We start from the raw sequence: 25058 nt of genomic DNA on the forward strand, positions 1-25058 counted from the left end.
CTTTTGGCCCCCCAGGTACCCTGCCCCGCCGGATGCTATTCTTTCCCACCCCCAGCCTCGCCCCACCTACGGGGATCATCTCCCCCTCTTTTACCGTCGTGGCCAACACCACCTCCTCTCTCGAGTCCATCGCGCGGCTCTGCCCCGAGCGCCCTCCACTTGCCCTGCCGGGCGCAGACAGGAGCTGCCTGAGCGCAGCCCGAGGGATCCCGCGCGCCGCCTCCCGGCGTGTAACAAAGGGGCGTGGCCCCTCGCGGCCTCGCCTCCCTTCATGACGCTGCTGTTTAGCACAGCCACACACCCCCAATTGCGATCCGCCTCCGTGGGGCGGAGTCTTGGTTACCGTGCTGCGGAGGAGCTCGGCCGCGAGGGCGGAAGAAGGGCATCAGGTAGGGGAGGCGCGATCTCGGGGTCCGGCGTGTAAGGGGACGGGGCGGGGGTGCAGGAGCATCGAAGCCCCCCTTTTCCTAGCGCACCCCGTCTTTTTTTTTTAGGGGTGGCGGGGAGTTCCAACGACCCCACCCCCGATTTCCCTCCCGCCCCCTTCCGATGCTCGAAACGCGTCTTCTTGCAAATGCTACAGTCGGGGCGGGGGCTGCAGGAGCATGGAAGCCCCCTTTCCCTCTCTCCCCTCCACCCAGAGAAGCCAGTTCCTAGGGGCCGAAGGGTCTTCGCACGCACACCCCCATATAAAAAATTGGGGGCTGCACCTCGTCTTGAGATCGATTATGCGGGGCGGGGCTTAGCTGGGCCGCCCCAATATTTCATTTAATTCAAGTTGGCACCCCTGCCCCCCACCTCTTGTAGGGGTGCGGGAGGGGTTTTCCAACAGGCCCCCCCTTGCATTTCTTACTCCCGCGGGCCAGCAGCCCGGCCCGCTTCCTTCCAACGCTCGACACGCGTCTTTCTTGCAAATACCGCCAGAGGCTTGAGCTGCCATCCTGGTGTTGTGTTGTGTTGTTTGCGCTTTCTCTGGAGTAAGCCTCGCTGAAATAGCAGGCTCTTGCCTCCGCTGACGAGCTGGGTTTCGTAACGACCGGACGGCTACTGGCGCCTCCTGTTCGTGGTGGCAGCAATAAGAATAAGAATAAATTTTATTTATACCCCGCCCTCCCCAGTCAAGGCCGGGCTCCGGGCGGCTAACGAGCAATAATCAAAATAAGTTGAATGAGTACAACTTAAAAACAAGATTAAAATACAACAAAAAAATACATCAAAAGCGGGTATTAACCCCATTTCGTTTACTGCTATAGAATAAGTTGGCAACCTCCCACAAGGGGGTGTTAACTTGAATAAAATATTGGGGGACAGCAGGTAATCATCGCAGAATTGATCACATAACATAGCACACACATACCATTTGAATGGCAGTGTCCATTAACTTTGGGGGGGGGTGCGAAGACACCCCAGCCCCTAGGAGTTGGCTCCTATGTTCCCTCCTGCCAGCCCACCACCTTCCTTTGTGCTCCTGGCATGCAGGAAAGTGCCTGCCCTTTGCGTTTGGACTTTATCCCCATCCCTTCCGCCCCACTCACCGCCATGCGCCCTGCACAGGAAACACAGCACCCTTGGGTGGGGAGGGCCAGAAGGGAGCAGCCGGCCAGGACCCCTGGGCTCCATTCCAGTAGACTTCTATAACCCTGGGGCAGTTGGCCTCTTCACCCCCTGCCAGACAGCAAGGTTTGTGTACACCAGGGGTCAGCAAACTTTTTCAGCAGGGGACCGGTCCATTGTCCCTCAGACCTTGTGGAGGGCCAGACTATATTGGGGGGGGGGGATGAATGAATTTCTGTGCCCCACAAATAACGCAGAGATGCATTTTAAATAAAAGCACACATTCTACTCATGTAAAAACACCAGGCAGGCCCCACAAATAACCCAGAGATTCATTTTGAATAAAAGGACACATTCCACTCATGTAAATACACGCTGATTCTCGGACCGTCCGTGGGCCGGATTTAGAAGGTGATTGGGCCGGATCCGGCCCCTGGGCCTTAGTTTGCCTACCCATGGTGTACACACTTCAAAGCACATGCTTCACCTCAAAGGATTCTGTGAACCGTAGTTTGTTAAGGATTGCTGGGAATCAGAACTAAGGTTGTGTCTGCGTTGTTTGAGGAGGGAATGTGCTTTCAAAAGGCATATTGCCTGGTTTCCTTCAACACAACAGATGTGGCTTTGGAGTAAACGTACGGTTTTTGAGCTGGGAATGGAACAGCTCTGGCTGACCTCCAGTGGTGTTTTTGTTTTGTTTTGAAATGGAAAAGCAATTGCGGAATCCTGGGGTTCTACAGAACTGCATTTTGGGCACCATCCAGACCTCCCTTTAGGAGAAAAGAGCAAAGGCTTTTGGAGGCAGTGTGGGCTGTTGGGAGTGAGTCACGTGAAACTCAGTCAGGCCTCCTTAATACATAGCATTTGTGTTGTGCTTTTGGCAGAGCCAGTCTCCCATGAGGTTGAGTTAGGTGGCTGCCTTGGGGGGCAGGGGAGCAAGGGTGAAGTGTTGGGCAGAGCGGCGTGTGCCACATGGCACGGCCATTAAGCTGGACTGCTTCCCTCCCTTGTGTGTCCCTCCAGGACGCACCAGTATATTGAATGGGACGGGTGGAACACTGTCTTGATAATGGATTTATATAAGGCTTACTTGCCCAAATGGCTCCTACGAGGTTTACTATAAAAGCAATTACAAAAAATAGAGCAGCGTGTAATTCAAATGCACAATAAAACTAATTCGTTAAAATAAGCGCCCTTCATTAAAAAGTAGGGTAGGCCATTATCATACGACGTAACAATTAGAACAGCTAAAACAAGTGGTTAAAACAGTTAAGATAGGAGGTTCGTGCACAAGGTGAGGGTAATGCTTGTCCAAAGCTCCGAATAGGGAGACTATTCCACAGCATTGGGGCCACCACAGAAAAGGCCTGCCTCCATGTTACCCCAGGGTTAGAAACTGAGACATGAAAGCTAGAAGCTAAATGGCACCTCAAACCTGGGTTATGGACGCAGCAACGGAATGCCAAGGCGTGCTTTTTTATAATGAGAACACAAAGCTGGAAATGAACAAACTGCAGCTAAAATATTAACTTCATTTTTCACATGGTCCAGTCCTTCCCCTGCCCATCCCCCCAATATTCTTAAGAGGCTCTCTTCTCCGGTCTTCAGAGAGTAGCTGAAAGCGGGTAGGCAGATAAAGTCCTTTCCTTCCACTCTGCAGTTTTACTCTGAAATCTTAGGCGCAGTACTGCACCCAGAGCTCAAAAATTGCTCACTCTCGTGAAATTCCCTGTCGCAAAATGAGCCTAGAATGGGAGTTTTGAACACTGTTTTACCCCAATCATCCAGCTGTGGTAGAATCACTTGTTCAGCTACATGCCCTTACAATGGAGGGGAGGAGGGTACTGCCGGTTTCAGGTAAGAAGGCTTTATATGAGGGTAAAGGTAAAGGGACCCCTGACCATTAGGTCCAGTCGTGACCGACTCTGGGGTTGTGGCGCTCATCTAGCTTTATTGGCCGAGGGAGCATGACAGCTTCCGGGTCATGTGGCCAGCATGACTAAGCCGCTTCTGGCGAACCAGAGCAGCACACAAAAACGCCGTTTACTTTCCTGCCGGAGTGATACCTATTTAGCTACTTGCATTTTGACGTGCTTTCAAACTGCTAGGTTGGCAGGAGCAGGGACCGAACAACGGGAGCTCACCCCATCGCAGGGATTCGAACCGCTGACCTTCTGATTGGCAAGTCCTAGGCTCTGTGGTTTAACCCACAGCGCCACCCGCGTCCAGGATCTTAAGACTGGATTGGTGGTTAAGAGCCGGCCGCCGTGACAGATCCTGTAATACTGGTGTAATAGGTGATCGATAAGGGGCTCTGCTTACCAACTAGGTTGCGGCATTCTGCGCCAGCTGCAGACTCTCCAGAACAAGGGAAGCCCCACGAAGCACACATTACAGTAGTCTAAATGTGAGGCTACCACTAGAACTGGGTGTCATCAGCACACACGGGTGACACCATTCCCGAAACCTCCTGACTTCATATAGTGGCACTGGAGACAAAACAGTGCCCTGTGGCACCCTGTTTTCTAAGGCCAGCCATGCAGGTATGAGTGGAACGACCATAAAACAATGCCTTCCGACTCGGGAGCATAGCATGGTCAGGGTCTGCAAAATGCCTTGCGCCTGCTCTACTTTTGAGTATTCAAAGTACTTCACATCTCCCATATTGTCAAGTAAGCTAGTCTTATGATCCCCATTCCATGGATGGGGTCAGTGTTAGAAATTAAGATATAATAAGGGAACGTTCTTTCATATGTGGTGGACTTATAAAAGGGTAAAAGAGTATTGTGAAATGATCCATAATGAAAAAAAATGTTTAAAAGTACTTTCTCCCCCCCCCCCAAACCCCAGAGTCCTTTCTGCTGGGGATAATTCAGACTGAAATTCCCAGGTGTCAAAAAAGGTCATTTATGTATGCCACTACTGCGGCCCGTGTTTTGTTAGCCCAAAAATGGAAAACGAGCGAGGTCCCAACCAAAGAAGAAGGGCAACTTAAGTTGACAGAGTACACGCAGCTTGCAGACTTAACATATAGAATAAGAGAACAAGAAGAACATACGTTTAGAGAAGATTGGAATACGTTTATTGAATATATGGGAAATAATTGTGCACAGCTGAAAACGCTCGCAGCATTAAGATATATTCAACAGTGTAAACAAGTTTTGAAGGATGCAATAATGGAAAATGTGAATGGTATAGTTTTTGTAACTATGCAGGGATTTATGATATTTAAAATGAACCATGGAAAGCGAAGAAGGGAAGTTGTAGATATCTTAAGGATGTAAAAATGAGTACTTTAAATTGTAAAACAGAAAATTCAATAAAAATTATATGCAAAAAAAAAAAAAAAGAAATTCAGATACAATGGCTCCTTAAAACCAGGGTTACTGTCGCCAAAACACAATGCCTAGTTGCCATTTGGGGGCCAGATGGTTTGAAAGTCGTCATTTCGATAACAACTTTTTGGTTCCCGACGTTCATTCCGATTGTACAGATGAAATATCACAGACAGAATTCTACAGGATGTGTTGCTAGTGTGTTAAAACAGTCAAGATCCAAGAATCCCCAGGCATGCATAGCTCCAGATGGTGGAGATGTCAGGAGCCATCTTGGTACCCGAGCATCCTCACTTGGTCACAAGTGGGCAATAGCCAACTGCAAAATGCACCTGGCAAATTTTGAATGCTGGACGGTGGAAGGGGACTGAGGCTGGGGTTGGGGAGGGGAGCTTGCCTAAGACCACCTGGCGAGATCATGGCAGAGGTGAAATTCAAACTTGGTCACTGTGGCACAACTGCTTTCAGTAAACACAAGACCAGATCGCTTTGCACGTGACTCCTGTGTGGGGCCTGGCCTCTCCCATCTCGTCTTATCACCTTCTGCCAGCTGCTGTTTGGAAGTGTGAGGAAGGCAGTAGAAACTTACCCAGGCCTTCTGAGCGTTTGTTTTTCAAATGCTAATGATTTTTGATACTGTTAGCATGATGTGAGCGGGTGATTTCATTCCCAATGCAGTTACAATACATGATTCACAGCTCAGTAAAACATACAAAAACAGAAACATCTGTTCTTCGAGCCAACGTGTTGAAAATAAAATAAACGAGGAGAAAAACAGTTGCAATAATTAACCAAAATATTGAAAGAACTTCTGTACTGTTGCTGATTTCTTGGATAGTCTTGATATGCAACCCAACCAGTTATATATCAATAGTAGTCTCTGCTCATCTTCCTCTCTTATCAGGAATTGCGTATATATTTTTAAGCTCTTGTGTTCTGATTCATGGGGTATTTCCTGTGTTGCAACTAACCATATCCCCCTATCTTGGCTGGCTTGCCATAGCACAAAGAGCAGTGCACTTTTAGAGCACGACAACTTTATACTGATTATGGCTCATCTTGCCAGAGAGCAAAGGAGTCGTCTGAGTAAGAGTTTCCTGCTGTCTTTGGGCTGGGGCTGAAGAGAAAGATGAAGGGCATTGTGCTAATATCTGTGAAAGCTGTCACAATGCATAAGGCTGCCTTGCTGAACTGACCTGTTCCCTGCTTCCTTCATTTCCATCCATGGCTACGGTGTTAAGAACGCGAGAAGAGCCTGCAGGATCCAGCCAAGAGCTCCCTCTAGCCCAAGCATCCTGTTCTCGCATGGACCAACCAAATGCTTATGGGGAGCGCATAAGCAAGATGTGGGTCCAACTGCCCTCTCCTTCCCTGTGGCTCCTCGCAGCGGATACTCAGAGGCATTCGACACCATTATGTTAGGCTGATTGAGACTTGCCAGAATCCCTTTCTAGATGTTTCTTGAGGTTCCGTGTCCTGAGCTCTTTTGAGTATTTCTGACCCTGTTAATTTCTGGAGCTGACTGCCATCCTTCTGTGGTCAGGCTAAGGTCAGCCAAGTTCCCAAGGTGGACTGCTGTGATCACCATAAAACACACACACACACACACACACACAGAGAGAGAGAGAGAGAGAGAGAGAGAGAGAGAGAGAGAGAGAAAGAGAGAGAGAGAGGAGAAGGTCCATATGTCCTGTTCATTTACAGTGGTACCTCGGGTTACAGACACTTCAGGTTACAGACTCCACTAACCCTGAAGTAGTACCTCAGGTTAAGAACTTTACCTCGCGATGAGAACAGAAATCGTGCAGCAGGTTAAGAACAGTTTCAGGTTAAGAACGGACCTCCAGAACGAATTAAGTTCTTAACCAGAGGCACCACTGTACTGCTGTTCTCATTCCTGAAGAGCGTCTCCACCCCCACCGTTCACTGAGATCCAGCTCCGAGGGCCTTCTGGCGGTTCCCTCACTGAGAGAAGTGAGGTTACAGGGAACCAGGCAGAGGGCCTTCTCGGTAGTGGCACCCACCCTGTGGAACACCCTCCTATCAGATGTCAAGGAAATAAACAACTCTGACTTTTAGAAGGCATCTAAAGGCAGCTCTGTTTAGGGAAGTTTTTAATGTTTGATGTTTTATTGTGTTTTTAGTGTTCTGCTGGGATCTACCCAGAGTGGCTGGAGAAACCCAGCCGGATGGGTGGGGTATAAATAATAAATTATTATTATGATTATCACAATCATCTCCGTTTCTCTCTGCCCAGTCTTAGGTCTCTTACTGCAGAGATGGCAACAGAGGGGGAGCCGAGCAGCTGTGTCAAAATCATCCAGCTTTTTGTGCTCTCCACAGCCTGGGGGATGCAGATATGGGTTACCTTTATTGCAGGTACGTTTCCCCAGGGGGTGGGGTGGGACAAAGCTTACTTGAATTTTTAGCCTGCCCGGGGAGGAAATGGTATGTGCTCCTCGGATCCTTTTCTCCAGTGCAGCTCTTCCTTTTTTTTATAAGATATTTATTATTATTTTTTAACATATTACAATAAAAATGGAGAAATAAAAAGAAAAATACAAAATAAAAACAGTTAAAAACACATTAATTTTCCGTTTCTTATTTTCCTTAAGCTTATTTCCCCGGACCTCCTCATACCTCCCTTTTTTGTATTCCACTTAGATTTATTAGTTCAGCAAATCCTTACCATTAAGCTTTTACCCATTTATAAGCCTTTTTTCAAATTCTCTTAAAGCATTACAGCTAGAAACCACTTAATTTCTATCCAACATCATTCTAACATTCATCAATTTTACAATATTTCTGTAAATAGTCTTTAAATTTCTTCCAATCTTCTTCCACCGACTCTTCTCCCTGGTCCCAGATTCTGCCAGTCATTTCTGCCAATTCCATATAGTCTATCACCTTCATCTGCCATTCTTCCAAAGTGGGTAGATCTTGTGTCTTCCAATACTTTGCAATGAGAATTCTTGCTGCTGTTGTAGCATGCTCCAGTGCAGCTCTTCCTAACCTGGTGCTCTCCAAATTCTTTGGATTACAAAGTAACTGCTGGAGAAGGCTGCTGTAACGCATTCGTTTCAGATCCTGTTGTGCCCACTGCCTCTCACTTCCAGAACTCAGGGCTTATTCACACCTTTGTTTGCCCTGCTGCTTTGCCCAGTGCCAGATTTACGTATAAGCTAAACAAGTTATAGCTAAGGGCCCCACTCTCTTGGGGGGCCTAAAAAAAAAAAATTAAAGGAAAAAACCTGAATGCACATTTCCAAAATATAAGATTAAAAAAACAAAATAAAACCTACATACAGCAACAGTGTTTTGTATTGTATAGGCTCCTATGATGTAAGTCATGGGCCCCGCCTGCTAGCCTGCTCCCTAAAATATCACTGGTTTGCTCATTTCTATATACAGTATAGGGTGCCTACGTTCTGCTATTTAGAATTATTAGTAGTTTGCATCATATATTTACACCTATTATAATTTCATGTTATAGCAAGATTCTAGACACTAGATTATGAGTCTTTGTAAATTGTGTTTCTAAAGGAACTTTTGTTATTGCCAAATGCCAATGTGTTTCCATTACTAAGTTTGTTAGGAATAAAAAATCATTTTAAGTTAGAGCTTAATAATTATTTCCACTATTAATATACGTCTTAATTGTATTTCAGTTCAACAACTACTTTGATAAAGTACATACTTTTGTTATGTGCAAATGGCTTTAGATACCTATTAGGTCCATAAATTACCATATAGAGCAGTGTTTCCCAAACGTTTTTGGGCAACGGCACACCTGTTTACTGAAAAAAAATCTCGCGGCACACCACCATTAAAGCCCCGCCCCGTGACGTCAGCGCGCAGCGTCACGCCGGGAGGGACGCACAAAAGTGAAAGTTTTTTCCCTCCCCCTTGCTGGGGAACCTCCAAGCTTTGGGGGTGGGAGGAGGCAGCAGAGCGAGGGACTGAGGGACGGCGGCAACTGAGGCGGCGGCGGCTGAGGCAGAGCTGGGAAGGGGGTTTCCAGGGGACACGGCAGCTCCTCGAAAGGCTTCTCTCAGCTGCGCTCAATCCGCCTCGGAGAGGATTTCCCCTCCGGTCCCATGTGTTCGTTTGGGGCATCGCTCCGGCTGCTCCCTCTCCCGCCGCGCAGGAGCGATGCCTCTCTCTGGCTCTCCCTCCGCGCAGGCTGAGGGAGGGAGGGAGGTGCGCGTGTGACCCGTCTCTGCTGGGAGACCAAACCCAGCGAGGCAGAGTCGCGCGGAGGCGCCCAGGCAGCGCTGCCGGCTGCGAGGAGGAGCGCCAGGCAGCAGCAGGAGGCGCGGCCTCTCCTCGCCGCCGCCGCCCCGCCTCTCGCCGCCCGACTCGCCCGCCTCCCTCCAGGCATCTCGCGGCACACCAGCCGATGTCTCACGGCACACTCGTGTGCCGCGGAACACCGGTTGGGAAACACTGATATAGAGTATATTCAACATGAAAAACAGCGGCAATTTGTTGTTGACAAAGGAGAGCTGGGCATATAAAGGGTCCCATTACCTTCAGTAGCTTAGGGCCTCATCAAACCTAAATCTGGCCTTGGCTTTGCCCTTTGGTTTAGCGCTGAATTGGGCGGGGGGGGGCAGCCACTGGGTTTTCCACTGACTGCAGCACTAAATAGGAGGTTTTCTGGGGGGCAAGCAGTGAGGCAAAGGCAAAATCGCTCGGACACCTGCCTAGAAAAGCAGAGGACAAGCGAAGAATCGCTCGGACCTGTGGTCTCCAGGCACAGGACAATTGGAAGTGTGGACGAACCCTTTGTCCACCTGCTGTAACCCACTCCCTTCTCTCGCCTGCGCAGGGTTTGTTCTCTTCCGGGGTGTGAGCCGCCATACCTTTGGCCTGGTGCAAAGCAAGCTGTTTCCTTTCTATTTCTACACCCTGCTTGGCTGCACCTTCCTCAACCTTGCCATCTTCGCTTCGTACCACCCGCGGGAGCTTCTCAGCGCCTGGGATACAGTCCAGGTAGGTACCAACCAGTCATCTACAAATATTGCAGCTTTTCGTTTGGGGCCTGTGGGCAGGACGTGCTCCTTCATGTAGCTTCTTGAGAACGTCACAAGTCAGCTATGGACCTTCTGTCACGGTCCAGTTCACGGGCGATTGAAGTCCCGGTTGGGGATGAGATGGGGCAAGATGGCGGGATGAGAGCAGGAATGGGAGTCCAGAAATTAGGAGTCAGAAAGCCAAGAGTCTGAGGGTCAGAGAGCTTGGAGTCAAGAAGCCAAGGGTCAGAGGGTAAGGAAGCAAGGAGTCACGAAGTCAAGGGTCTGAGGATCAAGAAGCAAGGAGTCACGAAGGCAGGGGTCCAAGGATCAAGAAGCAAGGAGTCACGAAGGCAGGGGTCCAAGGATCAAGAAGCAAGGAGTCAAACGCAGCAAGGCAGGGAACGTGTTGCTGTGGCAAAGAGCTGAAGGGAAATGCTGGCCTTATAATCCTTCCCAGCTCTTGCCACCAGGTGCTGTGAGTTACCAATCAGCCTCACCTGTGTGGCCGCACCTTGCCTCTCCAGGACAAACTTAGGAAGGCCCCAGTCACGGAGAGTCCTATTGATCACAGGGCCTGGCTCCTGCACACACACCTGACACCTGCACTTTGAAGGCGTGAGCCCCTCAAACCTACAAGCCAGTGTTGATGCTGCAAAAATGCCTTCCTCTGTGGAATAAACCTGGCCACTTCACTGTTCAATGTGTGTCTTTTAGAAGACCTCGTATTTCCTTCATTCGTATTTCATATGGAATTTCCCTCACCCTGCAAGGCCTTTCTGTCCTGTGATCCTTTGCAGGATTTCTCCGTGTTCTTCCTGACTCCCTAATTCCATCACAGTGCAGGAAGGCTTAGGCCTAAGGCAGGGGTCGGCAAGGTTTACCTCGCCTGGGCCAGTTCACTCCAGCGCAGATGCCTCCATGGGCCAGATCACGCCCGTGATTTCCAGTGTCTGTGCAGACGTGATTTTCGGCACCGTGGAAGCGAGTCCCTGTGCCGCGCTGCGCCAGTTTAGCACAGTGGGTGGGGACTCAGCAAGCAGGCGTCCCAGTTTGGGGGCGGCTCGGGGGCCGGTTAAACGACCCCCATGGGCCGCTTGTGGCCCATGGGCCCTCGGTTGCTGACCCCTCGCCTAAGGCAATCACGATGCATTAAAAAGTTTTATATTTATAAAGGAACCTGAAATCTACTCCTCCTTATTCACCCCTGCTGCTACATAAACCTCTGCCCAATTCAATCTTAGAACATCATTTACCATAAAGACTATTGTGTCATATGAGGAAGGTGGGAAACAAAATACAGTGGTACCTCAGGTTACATACACTTCAGGTTACAGACTCCGCTAACCCAGAAATAGTACCTCGGGTTAAGAACTTTGCTTCAGGGTGAGAACAGAAATTGTGCTCCTGCGGTGCGGCGGCAGCGGGAAGCCCCATTAGCTAAAGTGGTGCTTCAGGTTAAGAACAGTTTCAGGTTAAGAACAGACCTCCGGAATGAATTAAGTGCTTATCCCAAGGTACCCTGTATACAGGGATGCAGGTGGTGCTGTGGGTTAAACCACAGAGCCTAGGGCTTGCCGATCAGAAGGTCAGCGGTTTGGATCCCCGCGATGGGGTGAGCTCCTGTTGCTCGGTCCCTGCTCCTGCCAACCTAGCAGTTCAAAAGCACGAAATGCAAGTAGATAAATAGGTAGCACTCTAGCGGGAAGGTAAACGGTGTTTCTGTGCGCTGCTCTGGTTCGCCTGAAGCGGCTTAGTCATGGTGGCCACATGACCCGGAAGCTGTACGCCGGCTCCCTCGGCCAATAAAGCGAGATGAGCGCCGCAACCCCAGAGTCAGTCACGACTGGACCTAATGGTCAGGGGTTCCTTTACCTTTACCACTGTATAACATTCCAGCAAGGAAAGCAGTCCTTTGTATCTGGAAGGCTGATGTGAGGAAGAGGAGCAGTTTTTACCTTGTGTGCTGCAGCTACTCAAGACACAGTCGGTTTCATGAACAGCTACCTCCCCGTTTCTTAAACCCGAGAGCATCAGGAAGAAATGTGAGCAGTCCAGCTCTGGAAAAACCTGTTCAGAGTGGCCATGGAATCTCTTTGTTGGTAAGGCATTGAAGTACAGCCTATCCTTTTAGAGGACAGGAGGTAGGACTATTGATCTACCAGATAGGAGCCATAGGTAAAAGGTAAAGGACCCCTGGACAGTTAAGTCCAGTCAAAGGTGACTATGGGGTTGCAGCGCTCATCTCACTTTTAGGCCAAAGGAGCCGGTGTTTGTCCACATTCAGCTTTCCGAGTCAAAAACCAGGAGCGTTGCGATTGACCATAATCAGTCTCAGGTTCCGCCAGTCAATCGACATCTTGTACATGCCCAGGTTATGCTATTAGAAATACACAGAACGATAATTATGAAATTATTGTGAGGTTTAATAAATTAACCGTATATATTTGGACAGCTTTTCTGCTGTACTTTATTGGAAGGAGAAAAATAATCATTTCCTTAAGAACAATTTAATCAATTTATTTAACATTATAGAATATGTCTCCATGTTTGTTAACTGATGTGGTTAAACAATTAAAACAAAAAAAAAACTTATACTGAGATTTAGCACGCATGAAAAACTTAAACATATCCTTATTTCCTGGTGAACAGCCTTTGGACTATAATGTAACTTAAATAGAAAACTATCTTTAGATTTTTCCTCCAAAAGCATTTTATTTTTAATTTTTGTTTTCTTTCTTTCTTTCTTTCTTTCTTTCTTTCTTTCTTTCTTTCTTTCTTTTTTGAAGTTTTATTCAAGTTTTGGATTTTTACATACATTATATTATCTCCTTCCAATTTTAAATTTCCCGTACAATTTTCTCCTTTCCCTCCCTCCCCCACCCCATATCCATTGGAAGGGTTCAAACTATTATCCTCAGCCATGGGCATAGCGTCTTGAGTTTCCACCGAATGTCTTTTGTTCCAGTAGTTTTTATCCATTGAAGGTAGGGTTTTTCCATCTGTTCCTTATCGTGGTGGACTTGACCTTCCACGTTGGATCCTGTGACATGACCTGTCAGGGAACTGCCATCAGTACTGGAGGGAGAGCGCGAAAGCCAGAGGGATTCCAGAGGGCGTCCAGGGATCGGGAGAAGCAGCCCATCTTCTGGGGAAGAGAATCAGCGTAGCACCAGTGGAGAAGGGGGGCAAGTGGGGGAAGTGGCGAGGCGGTCCCATGACTCCTTGCCTGGGACCAGCGGGGAGACTAGGGGTCCTCCGTCGCCCACGCCCTCCCTGCGCAGAAGGCTTCCGCGCAGAGAGGGTAGGCGGAGACTAGGCGTCAAAGAACTTCTTTGCTGGAAGAAGTTTAAGAAACGCCCACTGACGGATGCTGCCAGCGATTGAGACAGCCACGAGCGAGTGGCTGTCCGGACAGAGGAGGTTCACTTCGGCAACCCAGCCAGGTGTTTGCACCCAGCCAGGAAGATAGGCACCTGCTTACGCTCAAGCACCCCCCTTAGGAACCATTACATGACCCAGTGGCGTAGCGTGGGTTGTCAGCACCCGGGGCAAGGCAAGTAATTTGCGCCCCCTAACCCGTGGATTTGCGCCCCCTAACCCTAACCCCCAGATGTTGTGCCCGGTGCGGCCGGCCCCCCCTGCACCCCCCACGCTACGCCACTGACATGACCAAAAGCATTCTATTTAAAAATCCACTTTAAATTTTTAAGAAATCTGATTTAAATTAAAAAAAACTGAATTAAATGTTAAAAATCTGATTTAAATAAAAAAATTAAATTTAAAAAATGAATTAAATAAAAAAATCTTCATGATTATTTTTTAAAAAAATAATAATAATTGATTTTTATCCACCCTGGATTTACCCCAGAATTCCAGAAAAGGTCACGGTATACCTTGTATCTTCTCTGCAGATTGTGTCCTTTTTTATTGGCCTCATTCTGGCAGCTTCCAATGCTTCCTGGCTCTCCCAAGTCACCACCAAGACCATGTTCAAGATGCAAGAGATTGAAAGGGAGCACGGCCTCGGGGACGAGGTGGGGCTGTCGGCTCGGCGGGAGGCTTACCAGCTTCTGAAGGAGAAGGATGCCAAGTACCAGAGCCTGCGCCAAAAGTTCTTCAAGTTCCACGGCCTGTCCTCTCTCTGCAACCTGGCCGGCGTCTTCTGCACCGGGGTGAATTTGGCATGCCTAGCACTGCAGCTGGACAGCCTTTAGACTGCAGGGGGCGCTCTACCCAGCCGCTCCTCCTGTCGCTATAGGATTGTTTTCTAAGGCACAAAACCGAACTTTCTCTCGAAGCAAAGATGACAGCCTGTAATCTGAGCTATGATTGACCAGTTGGAGAGAAGGAGTTTGACAGCAGCCAGAAATCAATTCATTGGAGTGAATGGTTGTGGGGGAAACTACCCACTCCCGAAACAGTGAGATTTTTCCCTCTCCCTGAAGGACAGAATTGGATAACCTGTGTTGCAATCTAGAATAAAGCCTGTTTGGTCATATTCCTCAATGCCCAGACCTCTGGGTCCCTTCCAACTCTTTAATGATCTTTATGATCTTGTTTTGGACACTTTTGCATAAATAAAAGCCATTACTATTTCTGCATCTCAGATTGCCTAGCAGCCATTTTTTTAAAATAGTTTTTATTAAGTTTTATATCCTACACAAATATCATTATCACAAAATATATATATAAATACCAATCCCCCCCCAACCACGACTTCCCTCAACTTCTTCTTCTGGTTCTTTAAATATTTGCTTCTCCTGCCTGTCTTATTCTACCTTAATTTTGTAATCTTTTAGTTAAATATTGTTATATTCTTATCATTTTTGTACCATATTTTTTCAAATTACACCTTACATTTTGTTATTTTCCCTATTATTACATCTTACCCTTGTACTTTTAATTCTTGTTTTCTTAATTGCAAGTGCTTACTCAAACTCTGCTGGTGAGTCCACTTCTTTACGATGTTTCTGTAAGTACAACATAAACAATTCACAGTCCTTTTTGAAATCTCTATTGTCCTTCTCTCTTAATTTTCCAGTTATTTTCGCCATTTCAGCATATTCCATCAGTTTTTCTTGCCATTCTTCTTTCATTGGTGTCTTGTCTTTCCAACTTTGGGCTAGTAACATCCTAGCCACTGTTGCAGCATACATACCGGTAAATAGTTTTTTCCCACAGTTTTGGCAAGTCTTGACCTATAATGCCTAACAAAAAAAGCTTCTGGTCTTTTAACAAACGTTGTCGTAAACATTATCATTTCCCAATAGTTTTTGATTATTTTACAATTCCACATATATTATAAAACGTGCCTTCTTTCTCTTTACACTTCCAACACTTAATTGGAGCTACTCAAAGTCCTCTAAATAGAGGCCGCTTAAATGTCAGCCCATCCTTGTTCCAGCCACGGAGCTCCTTTAAAAACCGAAAAAAGGCTCAGCAGTGCTTCTGATAAAATGTCAGACTTCCAAAATTTGTGTCCACCTACATTAGGGGGCAGTTGATGGTGAGCACCGAAAACCAACACACCAGGTATTGCATGTTGCAGGTAAGGGAACCAGCTGCTACTGAGATGACCATTGATTGGTCAAAACTACCAGAATGGCAAGTGGTATTCCCCTACAGAAATCAAATCTCTCATAGAAGGCCTGAAACTAAATAATGCGCCAGGTGAGAATAGTATGCCACCAGATAGCTCCTTACGGCACACACAGATTGCTGGCAACCCATCCTGGTATATAAATAACACGGCCCAAATGCCAGCAGGCTGGAGATTGAATATCATCGTCCCAATTCATAAGAAAGTGTATACCCCGCCCCCAATTATCGTTTACTATATGTTCCTTCCAAACTCTTGAGTTAGACACCTGCTTATCAAACTGACAGATAACATCCTATATGAGGAACAAACAGGGTTTAGAGCTAGCTATAGTACATCGTTAGCAAATACATTAAGCAAAACAAATGCAAGCTTTATGACACCTTCATTGAGCTATCCTACCCGCCCCTCTATTTTTTTGAAATAATTTTTATTGCATTTACAAATGTAAAATTGTAACAATCCAATTACATATCCATATATACAGATTACTCTGAATCTCGCAACTCCCCCCCCCCCTTTGTGGGTCTTATTATCAACTGCATATTATTCCATAATCTATATACATTATCTATATACATAGATAATCTACATTATCTATGGTATTCGTTACATTACAAGTGGGATTAAAATCCTGCTATTGTTTTCATTTGCTTGCAGCGGTCTCCTCAATAAATTACGAATTTCCCCCCTTCTTTTTTAAAGTTTTTGTCCTCTTGGTTCCTGAGCTTTTCAGTCAGCTTTGCCATTTCGGCACAGTCAATCATCTTAGCTTGCCATTCCTCTCTGGCAGTATCACATGTACATAGGATGAGCCTATTAGATGAGACCAGTGGCTCATCTCGACCAGCCTCCTTGTTCTTAATGGCCAGTCAGATGCCTATGGGAAAGCCTATCAGCTGGATCTGAGTGCAACAGCACTGTGCCCACCTGGAATACCCAGCCATGGGCATTCAGAAGCATGCGGTCTCTGACAGTCAAGGTAGAGTGTAGCCATTTTGACTGGTAGCCATTTGTTAGCCTTGTTCACACTTGCCATCTTTCGTTGCCAGAGTGCCTCCTTCCGCAGCCTCTCTCCGTTGGAAGTGCAGCATTCCTTCCCTTTTTTGTCACAAAACAGCTGTTGGGAACTTTTGGCCTGCCGGGCCTCAATTCACGGAGACCACCCTACCTGCCCATCACCTGACATCAGGCACAAGCCAGGTAAACCCACAGGGACGTACAGGGCCGGATTTAGGTTTGATGAGGCCCTAAGCTACTGAAGGTAATGGGGCCCTTTATATGTCCAGCTGTCCTTTGTCAACAACAAATTGTCGCTGATTTTGTGTTGAATATATGCTATATGGTTAAATGGCTAAAGCCATTTGCACCTAACAAAATATGTATTTTGTTATGTACTGAAGTTCTCACCCTGGGCCAGCAGGGGGATACTGTAGATAGTTTTCACTCAGGTCCACATATGCAAATAAGGGATTGAAAGTGATGTTCAGTGATTGGATAGTTACAGAAAATGGTTACTGTTGCGTTCTAGTGGAGCTCTATATAAGCAGGCTGGCTGAACCCTTCAGTTCAGTTCAGTTCTGGCCTGTGAATAACAAGAGCTGTTTGAAGAATCGCTGTGTCGTCTGATATGTTCACCCACAACTTAACATATTTTATCAAAGCAATTGCTGAACTGAAATACAATTAAGAAGAAGTATATTAATAGTGAAATACAATTAAGAAGAAGTATATACCAGTCCATGCAGAATGTAGGCACCCTATATATAGAAATGAGCAAACCAGTGATATTTTAGGGAGCTGGCTAGCAGACGGGGCCCATTACTTACATCATAGGAGCCTATACAACACAAAACACTGATGCTGTATGTAGGTTTTATTTTATTTATTTATCTTTTATTTTAGAAATGTACATCCAGGTTTTTCCCCTTTAAATTTTTTTGGGGTTCCCAAGTGAGTGGGGCCCTAAGCTATAGCTTGTTTAGCTTATACATAAATCCAGCACAGGGGACGTTTTGAAACAGGAAGAACCAGGAGCGCACCCCTGACTCTTTCACTCCAGTTGCTGGTATAATTTGGCACCCCTTCTCTGACACCTGTTCAAAACACGCTGGATTGCAGCTGGAAAGTAGGAACCTGGAAGTCACTGGGATCTCGATTCTTCCTTTGCAGACCCAGCTGTGGCTTGGATTTGGGCTGCGGCTGCAAAGCGAAGCAGAAAGGGAAGCATGTCTTTTCTGCCACCAGCTGGGCTAGCAGCCCTGCCTGCTTCCAGGATTGTCATCCTCCTCTCCTGACAGAAGCAATTGCCTCAAAATGCTTCCTGCATCCGCTGTCTGACTTGGCCCATGCAGCTCACCAGATCCCACTAGCACATCAGCCCTGGCAGAAGTCTTTCCTTCCTGTCTGCAAAACCTGACAGCTTTAATGAAAGGCCTTTGACTCTTGGGGACGTTCCCACCTTTCCTAGTTTATAGGGACACTGGTGGCAAACTCTGGGAAGCCTGCCACATGTTGGGAATACAGCCTTTTTCCACAAGCCTGTGCCCACCTCAGCCTGTGTGAGACAAGCTTTCAAGTACTGTATTTTCCGCTCTATAAGACACACCAGACCACAAGATGCACCTAGTTTTTGGAGGAGGAAAACAAGAAAAAAATATATTCTGAATCTCAGAAGCCAGAATAGCAAGAGGGATCGCTGCACAGTGAAAGCAGCAATCCCTCTTGCTGTTCTGGCTTCTGGGATAGCTGCGCAGCCTGCATTCGCTCCATAAGTCGCACACACATTTCCCCTTACTTTTTAGGAGGGGAAAAGTGAGTCTTATAGAGCAAAAAATACGGTACTTGCTGCAGAGGCAAGTTTGCATGGGAGAGCCTGCCATTGCAAGGCACACCAACAATCCATCTTCCCTCTCTTTCTCCTCTTCCAGCCCAGGGGCGAAACTGGGCTTCATTTCTTGCCCAGTTTTGCCCCTGGGCAGGAAGAGGAGAAAGAGAGGGAAGAGTCTTGATGGCACAAGGATGGAAGAATGAGAAAACCCCGACAGAAGAGCAGTGGCAAGAGAAATTGATGAACTATGCAGAACTGGAGAAACTGACATACAAACTGCGAGATAAGGACAACTGTGACTTTAAAGAAGAATGGGAACTTTTTACAAATTGTTTAAAAAGACAGCAAAATGAACTGGACTCCTTGGCAGGTTTTGAATAAACATACACAAATTTATTGAGGGTTAATATAGTAGACATAATAAAAGGATATGTACAATTTTACAGTATGCAGAGAATAACTTGAGTTGAGAAATCAGAGAGAGGAGCTGAGGGAAGTCTTGGGGGAAGGGAGGGAGGAGGGGGAAAAGGGGGGGAAATAATGAAGATGATTTGTTTTGATAATTTGTTATGTTGAAATTGTTAATAAAAATTTAATAAAGAAAAAAAGAAACAGAAACTGAGTCACAGACCCAGTTTGGCCCCCTCATGTGCATTTGTGTACAAACACACACACACACACACACCAGGAGCCTCGATGGCGCTCTCTGCAGGCTTTGACCAGGGCTAAAAACCTGCCAACCCCCCCCCCACCCCACTCCCCGTAGCTATAGCTATGCTCCAGCCACCAGTAAGTTCCCTTGAACAGCAGACAGTTCTGAAGAAGAAAGATTGCAGCACTTTAGCGCTGCGTAAGAGGAAGCTGCAAAAGCTAAATTCCCGGTTGCTTCCCTGGGGATGATCTGAGATGGATGGAACGCAGTGGGGACGATCACATACATAGCAGCACATTCATCACAACTGCTGGGCACAATTTCCTGTTTCTCTGAAAACAGCTGGTGACTAGTTCCATGTTTTGTCTTTGCATGACACACAACTCAATTAGAAAACTTCAAAAAAAGAGATTTATCTCCCTCAACCCCAGAATAACCTTTGGTCTATCCCATATCATATCTCCATGAACAGGGGGCAGTCCACTGAGATCCACAACACTTTTCTCAAATCAAAACTGTATAACTGGAAAGGAAATTATATTCCAACCAAAGAAGAATGGTTGAATAAATTATGCAAATACTTGGAATTAGCAAGGTTGACTGATTTGATAAGACAAAAACCAAAAAATATAATCCAGAAACAATGCAAATGCTTAAATGATTATCTGTGTAGACAACGATTAAATGTAAGGTATTGGTTATGTTTAGAATAGATTTATGAGAGATTTAGAAAACTTATTGATTAGAATATTTGTGAGAGATTGCGAAAAATACGGAATAACAGATACAATCTTGCTTAAAATGTATATAGGAAGTACAGTGTAAGCGATGGAAGTCAATCCATGAACTTTTATTACTATTTTCATATTGAGATATTTGTAGAATAAATTTGGAAGAATTCCCCCCCTTTTCATATATATGTGCTTATTAGAAATATATATGTATGTATGTATTTGTAATATTTTGCTTAAATTTTGTAACAGTTATGTTAAATAAACAATAAAATTATTAATAAAAAACCTGTTGTATTTGTGCGTTGCTCAAAAACACATGGTGATCTTGAACGATAACAGCAAATAGGGAACTGGGGGTGTGAACCCCACAATACACTTGGGGCCATGCCGAATCTTACATCCGTACCTCTAGGAGAGCACCCTTTACGAGATGCCAACGAATTACACCTGACTCGGTGCTTTTCTTGGGTGAGACACACTGTTAGGGCTGTTTGCTCACACAAATAGTAGCCAAAATATGCAGAAAGGAATAAGGAATTGGAGGTGTACACCCCCGAGCTAAGAGGTGCATGGGATGAAAACGGGGGTGGGGAGAGAACTAATGACTTATGGGAAGGCATTTACAGTTAACACCCCGTAAGCAAATTAGAAGGAATGCTCATTGTCATAAAACCACCCTTTAAACAAATCAGAACGGGTGCTCAGTAAAGGCCCAGACATAGTCTAGACACCACGTAGGCTTTGTACAAGCAAATCAGGATGAATGCTGATGAAATATGTTACCTGGAGGAGTCCCATGAGAGGCTTTGAAGGAGAGATACATTTCCTAACCATTAGCTCCCAATGAGGAAACAGTAGATAACAAGCAAACAAGTAATTTACAACATGGAAAACACAGAGAAGTGTTCCTCTTTCTTTTGCGTGAAAGTGTGCAGTACCAATGAGTGTGCTTGCCTTGGCACTATTCTGTGATTGTTGGTGGTCCCTGTCCCCACCGCCCCGAATTAGGAAATCATTTTTTGCTATGGAGCAAAGGGATTCATTTGACCCATTCCTCTTATGCATTGTTTGCTGTGTTTTATCACTATACAAAGCAGATGATTGTTTGCACACTATCAAAAGTGAATTCATACTAATAAAGTTTTCAATAAAACATTTGCCCATCATTTGTAGGTCAAGTTTCTAAATATGAAAAATATTGGGATGTATGCAGTGATGCGGGTTTTCCAGCAAACGTCAGAGTTGAATTTTTCCCCCTATGCCAATTTGAGTACTTTCAGTCTGCGCTGAAAATTTTGTTTGCTGCGTCCAGGGATTAAGTGGCTGGTACCCAGTTAAACACCCCGAGCCTTGATTAAATTCTGACACTTACTGGATCCAAGAATGTACTGGAGTCTGGCACACACAAACTCACTGAGTTGTGTGATAACACAGAGGACAATGAAATAGAAAACCCTATCAACATTGTAAGCTGGTTGAAATGTACCGCATTTTTCGCTCCATAAGACGCACCGGACCACAGTGGTGCCTCGCAAGACGAAATTAATTCGTTCCGCGAGTTTTTTCATCTAGCGAATTTTTCGTCTTGCGAAGCACGGTGTCGGGAAAGTTTTGGAAGAGCTTCAAGAATCACCAAAGTCTTCAAAAACCTCAAAAAAGGCTCTGATGGTGTTTCCTGCTTGGCAGGGGGTTGGACTCGATGGCCCTTGTGGTCTATTCCAACTCTATGATTCTATGATTCTAGGAGTTTAAGGGGAGGGAAGGAAAAAACACACTTGCTTTAAAGCAGCCAAACTGGACAGGAGCCACTTACACCTGTGTAAGCGGCTCCTCTCCTGCTTTGCTGCTTCAAAGCGAGACACGGAGAAGGGAAGGAAGGGGAACCATGGATTCTCTGCTCACGACTGCAGCAGATCCCCCCGCCATCTGTAGGTATTCATAAGACGCACAGACATTTCCCCTTACTTTTTAGGAGGAAAAAAGTGCATCTTATGGAGCAAAAAATATGGTATATATTATCATCTCCAAATAGATCTAATATAGGGACAAATCTATATTAAACTGTAAATGAATACACCTTGTTCATAAGAGGCCAGAAATGCCTTTTCAAGGCATTTTTATCAGTCATTTCTCTATTAATGCAGTGACAGGCCTGCATTACCCAGTCTTCTGTGTGCAACCTCTTATGATAGAGTCGGCTTTTGAGTGACTGTTTTGCTGAAATTGCTCAAGTAGGCAAGCCAAAGCCTGCAGCAGCTTTACAGTATAAGTGTCACATGTTGTAGATGCTTTCTTTCCGGCTTCTGTGGCAGGAAATATGTCACGTGTGAAGAGGGCCCCCAGATAACTCAAGAGCAGCGATAAGCTATAGCCAGGAAGCTTCTTGAGCCAGCAAAGATTTGAACTCAGATCTTCCCAGTGATGCATAAGATCGAATGGTTACCATCTTTTGTCATGATCAGAGCCCAGTGCACACTTTGTGTTCCATTTGCTGCACAGAGGCCACACACTTTTCCTACTGTGATGATGTTGCAAGGTGAAGTCTGTGCATCACATCTTATTCCTGGAACACTGCACCAAAAATTAATACATTCACTGGTAGCATAACTCTTCCATCGGATATGACTGTGCAAATCTCCTGAGCACTGAACTGGCTGCAATTTCTGATGTAAGGAATGAATGTCACAATAGCCCCCTCCCTGACCACGGGCAATGGTTCCTTGAACATGCTGCATCTTTTTCATTTATCAACATTTCTTCGCAAAGGCCCAAAGAAAATAACAAAATAAAAATAATTTTTTTTTTAAAAAAAGATTATAATTAACTGAACAAACCACCCAATCAATTAAAGTGCAATCTGAAATCTAACAATTTGCACAACCAGTGCAAAACCTTAGCAGAGATTAAGACTTCCTAACCTCCTTAGGCAGGGTCTAAAAAAGGTAAAGGTAAGGTAAAGCACCCCTGGACAGTTAAGTCCAGTCAAAGGCAACTATGGGATTGTGGTGCTCATCTCGCTTTTCGGGCCAGGGGATCCCGCAGGTCATGTGGCCAGCATGACTAAACCGCTTCTGGTGCAACGGGACCCTGTGACGAGTGCCAGAGTGCACAGAAACACTGTTTACCTTCCCGCCACAGTGGTGCCTATTTATCTACTTGCACTGGCGTGCTTTCGAACTGCTAGGTTGGCAGGAGCTGGGACAGAGCAACGGGAGCTCAACCCACAGCATGGATTCAAACCAACCTTCCGATCAGCAAACCCAAGAGGCTCCGTGGTTTAGACCAGAGCGCCACCCGTTCCCCTAACAGGGTCTAAAGAGTAATACTAGCAAGGGTTCTGCTGTTTAAAGAATTCATGGATCAGGAAAGAGGCCTGCCAAATTGGGAGAATTCTTAATCAGAAACCACAAAACCCTCTATAAAAAGAGGGGTGCTCAAATTTCAAGATGTGTCATATTTGACTGTCAGCAGTGGCAGCTGAGCCAATTAGTGCAGAATGAGCCACAAGAGATACCAGGGGGAGCATTAATGCACAGCAAATGTAGTTTATTCTGTATCCAAGATCCACTTACGGTAGAAAAGGAAGGGATATTATCTAAAACCCAACGGCAACTCAGCCCTCGTGACTCAAGAGCTACTCCTGGGTATGAGGTGCAAGCAGAATTTGTTGAAAGAGTAAAGCTAAAATTGGAGGTTAAGAAGACAGGGAAGGAAAAAGCAAGACTGTAAATCGAAAAGGAAGAAATGAAGTTGGATGGATGAGAGGACTGAGAGCTGGAGGAAACTGGGACCAAGCAGGAAGAGCTCTGAAAGCAGCATTCGGGGATGCAGCAGCAGCAGCAGCAGCAGCAGCAGCAGCAGCAGCAAAGAGAAGAGGCCTGAGGAGACTATCAGCCATAGATTGGAAAGGAACGCTCTACATTCCGCAATTTCGGCTTTACAAAAAAAAAGCAACAATACTCAAACTGCCACTTCTTCCACATCTCTGGTGCTGAGTGCACAGAACATCTGCAGCCCCTAACTTGTTGGAGGGAGGACATTGTTAAAATATTTTTAGTATATAAAAATGTTAACATCAAATGGGGGGGGGGGGACTTCAGCAACAGGGAAGTGTTTTCCACTTCGAAATCGGTATGATTTCCACTCTAAGCATCACTAGGTGGTGCTATACAGCTGCATCCGGTTTCTTCCGAAAATTGCTACAGACCTGCAAACAAATATTTGCTTAGTTAATGAAAGCCTAGTCAGCCTTCCTCAAATCTTCAGGTTCTCTGCCGCTCTGGTTCTCTCTGCCCCCCTCAAATGCCCCCTATCTCATTTTACTCATCTTTCAGAAGCTGGCGACTGACGTTATCAACTTGCCTTGACCAGCCTCTGCACCTGTGCGTTTAATGGCAAAGTACAGCAAGAGACAACATTGACCACTAGATCGTGAAGAGCACCTGCTGATTTGTGCAAAAGAAGTGGCTGTTATAGGCAGAAGAGCAAGTCAGTTAGCAAGCCAGGCCGTCTTAACAATCTGGACACTGGCTGAGCTGAGACCTATTTAGGGCCGAGCAGTGGATACAAGGAGCAGTGGTTTCCAAGCACAATTCAAAGTGTTGCTAAAGGTAAAGGGACCCCTGACCATTAGGCCCAGTCGTGGCCGACTCTGGGGTTGCGGTGCTCATCTTGCTTTATTGGCCAAGGGAGCTGGCCTACAGCTTCCAGGTCATGTGGCCAGCAGGACTAAGCCACTTCTGGCGAACCAGAGCAGCGCACAGAAGCGCCGTTTACCTTCCCACCGGAGCAGTACCTATTTATCTACTTGCACTTTGACGTGCTTTCGAACTGCTAGGTTGGCAGGAGCAGAGACCAAGCAACGAGAGCTCACCCTGTCACAGAGGGATTTGAACTGCCGACTTTCTGATCGGCAAGCCCTACGCTTGGTTTAACCCACAGCGCTGACCTTTAAAGCCCTAAACAGCCTCAGCCCAGTATACCTGAAGGAGCATCTCCACCCCCATCATTCAGCCTTGATGGTGAGGTCCAGCTCCAAGGGCCTTCTGGCAGTTCACTCACTGTGAAAAGTGAGGTTACAGGGAACCAGGCAGAGGGCCTTCTTGGTGGTGGCACCTGCCCTGTGGAACACCCTCCCATCAGATATCAAGAAAATAAACAACTCTCTGACTTTTAGAAGACATCTGAAGGCAGCCCTGTTTAGGGAAGTTTTTAATGTCTGATGTTTTATCGTGTTTTTAATGTTCTGCTGGGTGCCACCCAGAGTGGCTGGGGAAACCCAGCCAGATGAGCGTGGTATAAATAATAAATTATTATTATTATTATGGGCTGAAAAT

At 46.1% G+C, this 25058-nt stretch overlaps 1 protein-coding gene across 1 annotated transcript; it reads left to right on the top strand.

Moving 5' to 3' along the window:
- Positions 1-280: 280 nt before the first annotated feature.
- Positions 281-14513, top strand: TMEM205 (transmembrane protein 205). Its single transcript, XM_083483242.1, has 4 exons — positions 281-389; positions 7147-7268; positions 9721-9884; positions 13819-14513. The coding sequence occupies exons 2-4, from the start codon at positions 7169-7171 to the stop codon at positions 14119-14121; spliced, it is 567 nt and encodes a 188-aa protein (XP_083339368.1). The 5' UTR covers positions 281-389; positions 7147-7168; the 3' UTR covers positions 14122-14513.
- The last annotated feature ends 10545 nt before the right edge of the window (positions 14514-25058 follow it).

This window comes from Podarcis liolepis (genome assembly GCF_965112155.1).
Source record: "Podarcis liolepis genome assembly, chromosome: 17".
In the NCBI taxonomy this organism is placed as follows: domain Eukaryota; kingdom Metazoa; phylum Chordata; class Lepidosauria; order Squamata; family Lacertidae; genus Podarcis; species Podarcis liolepis.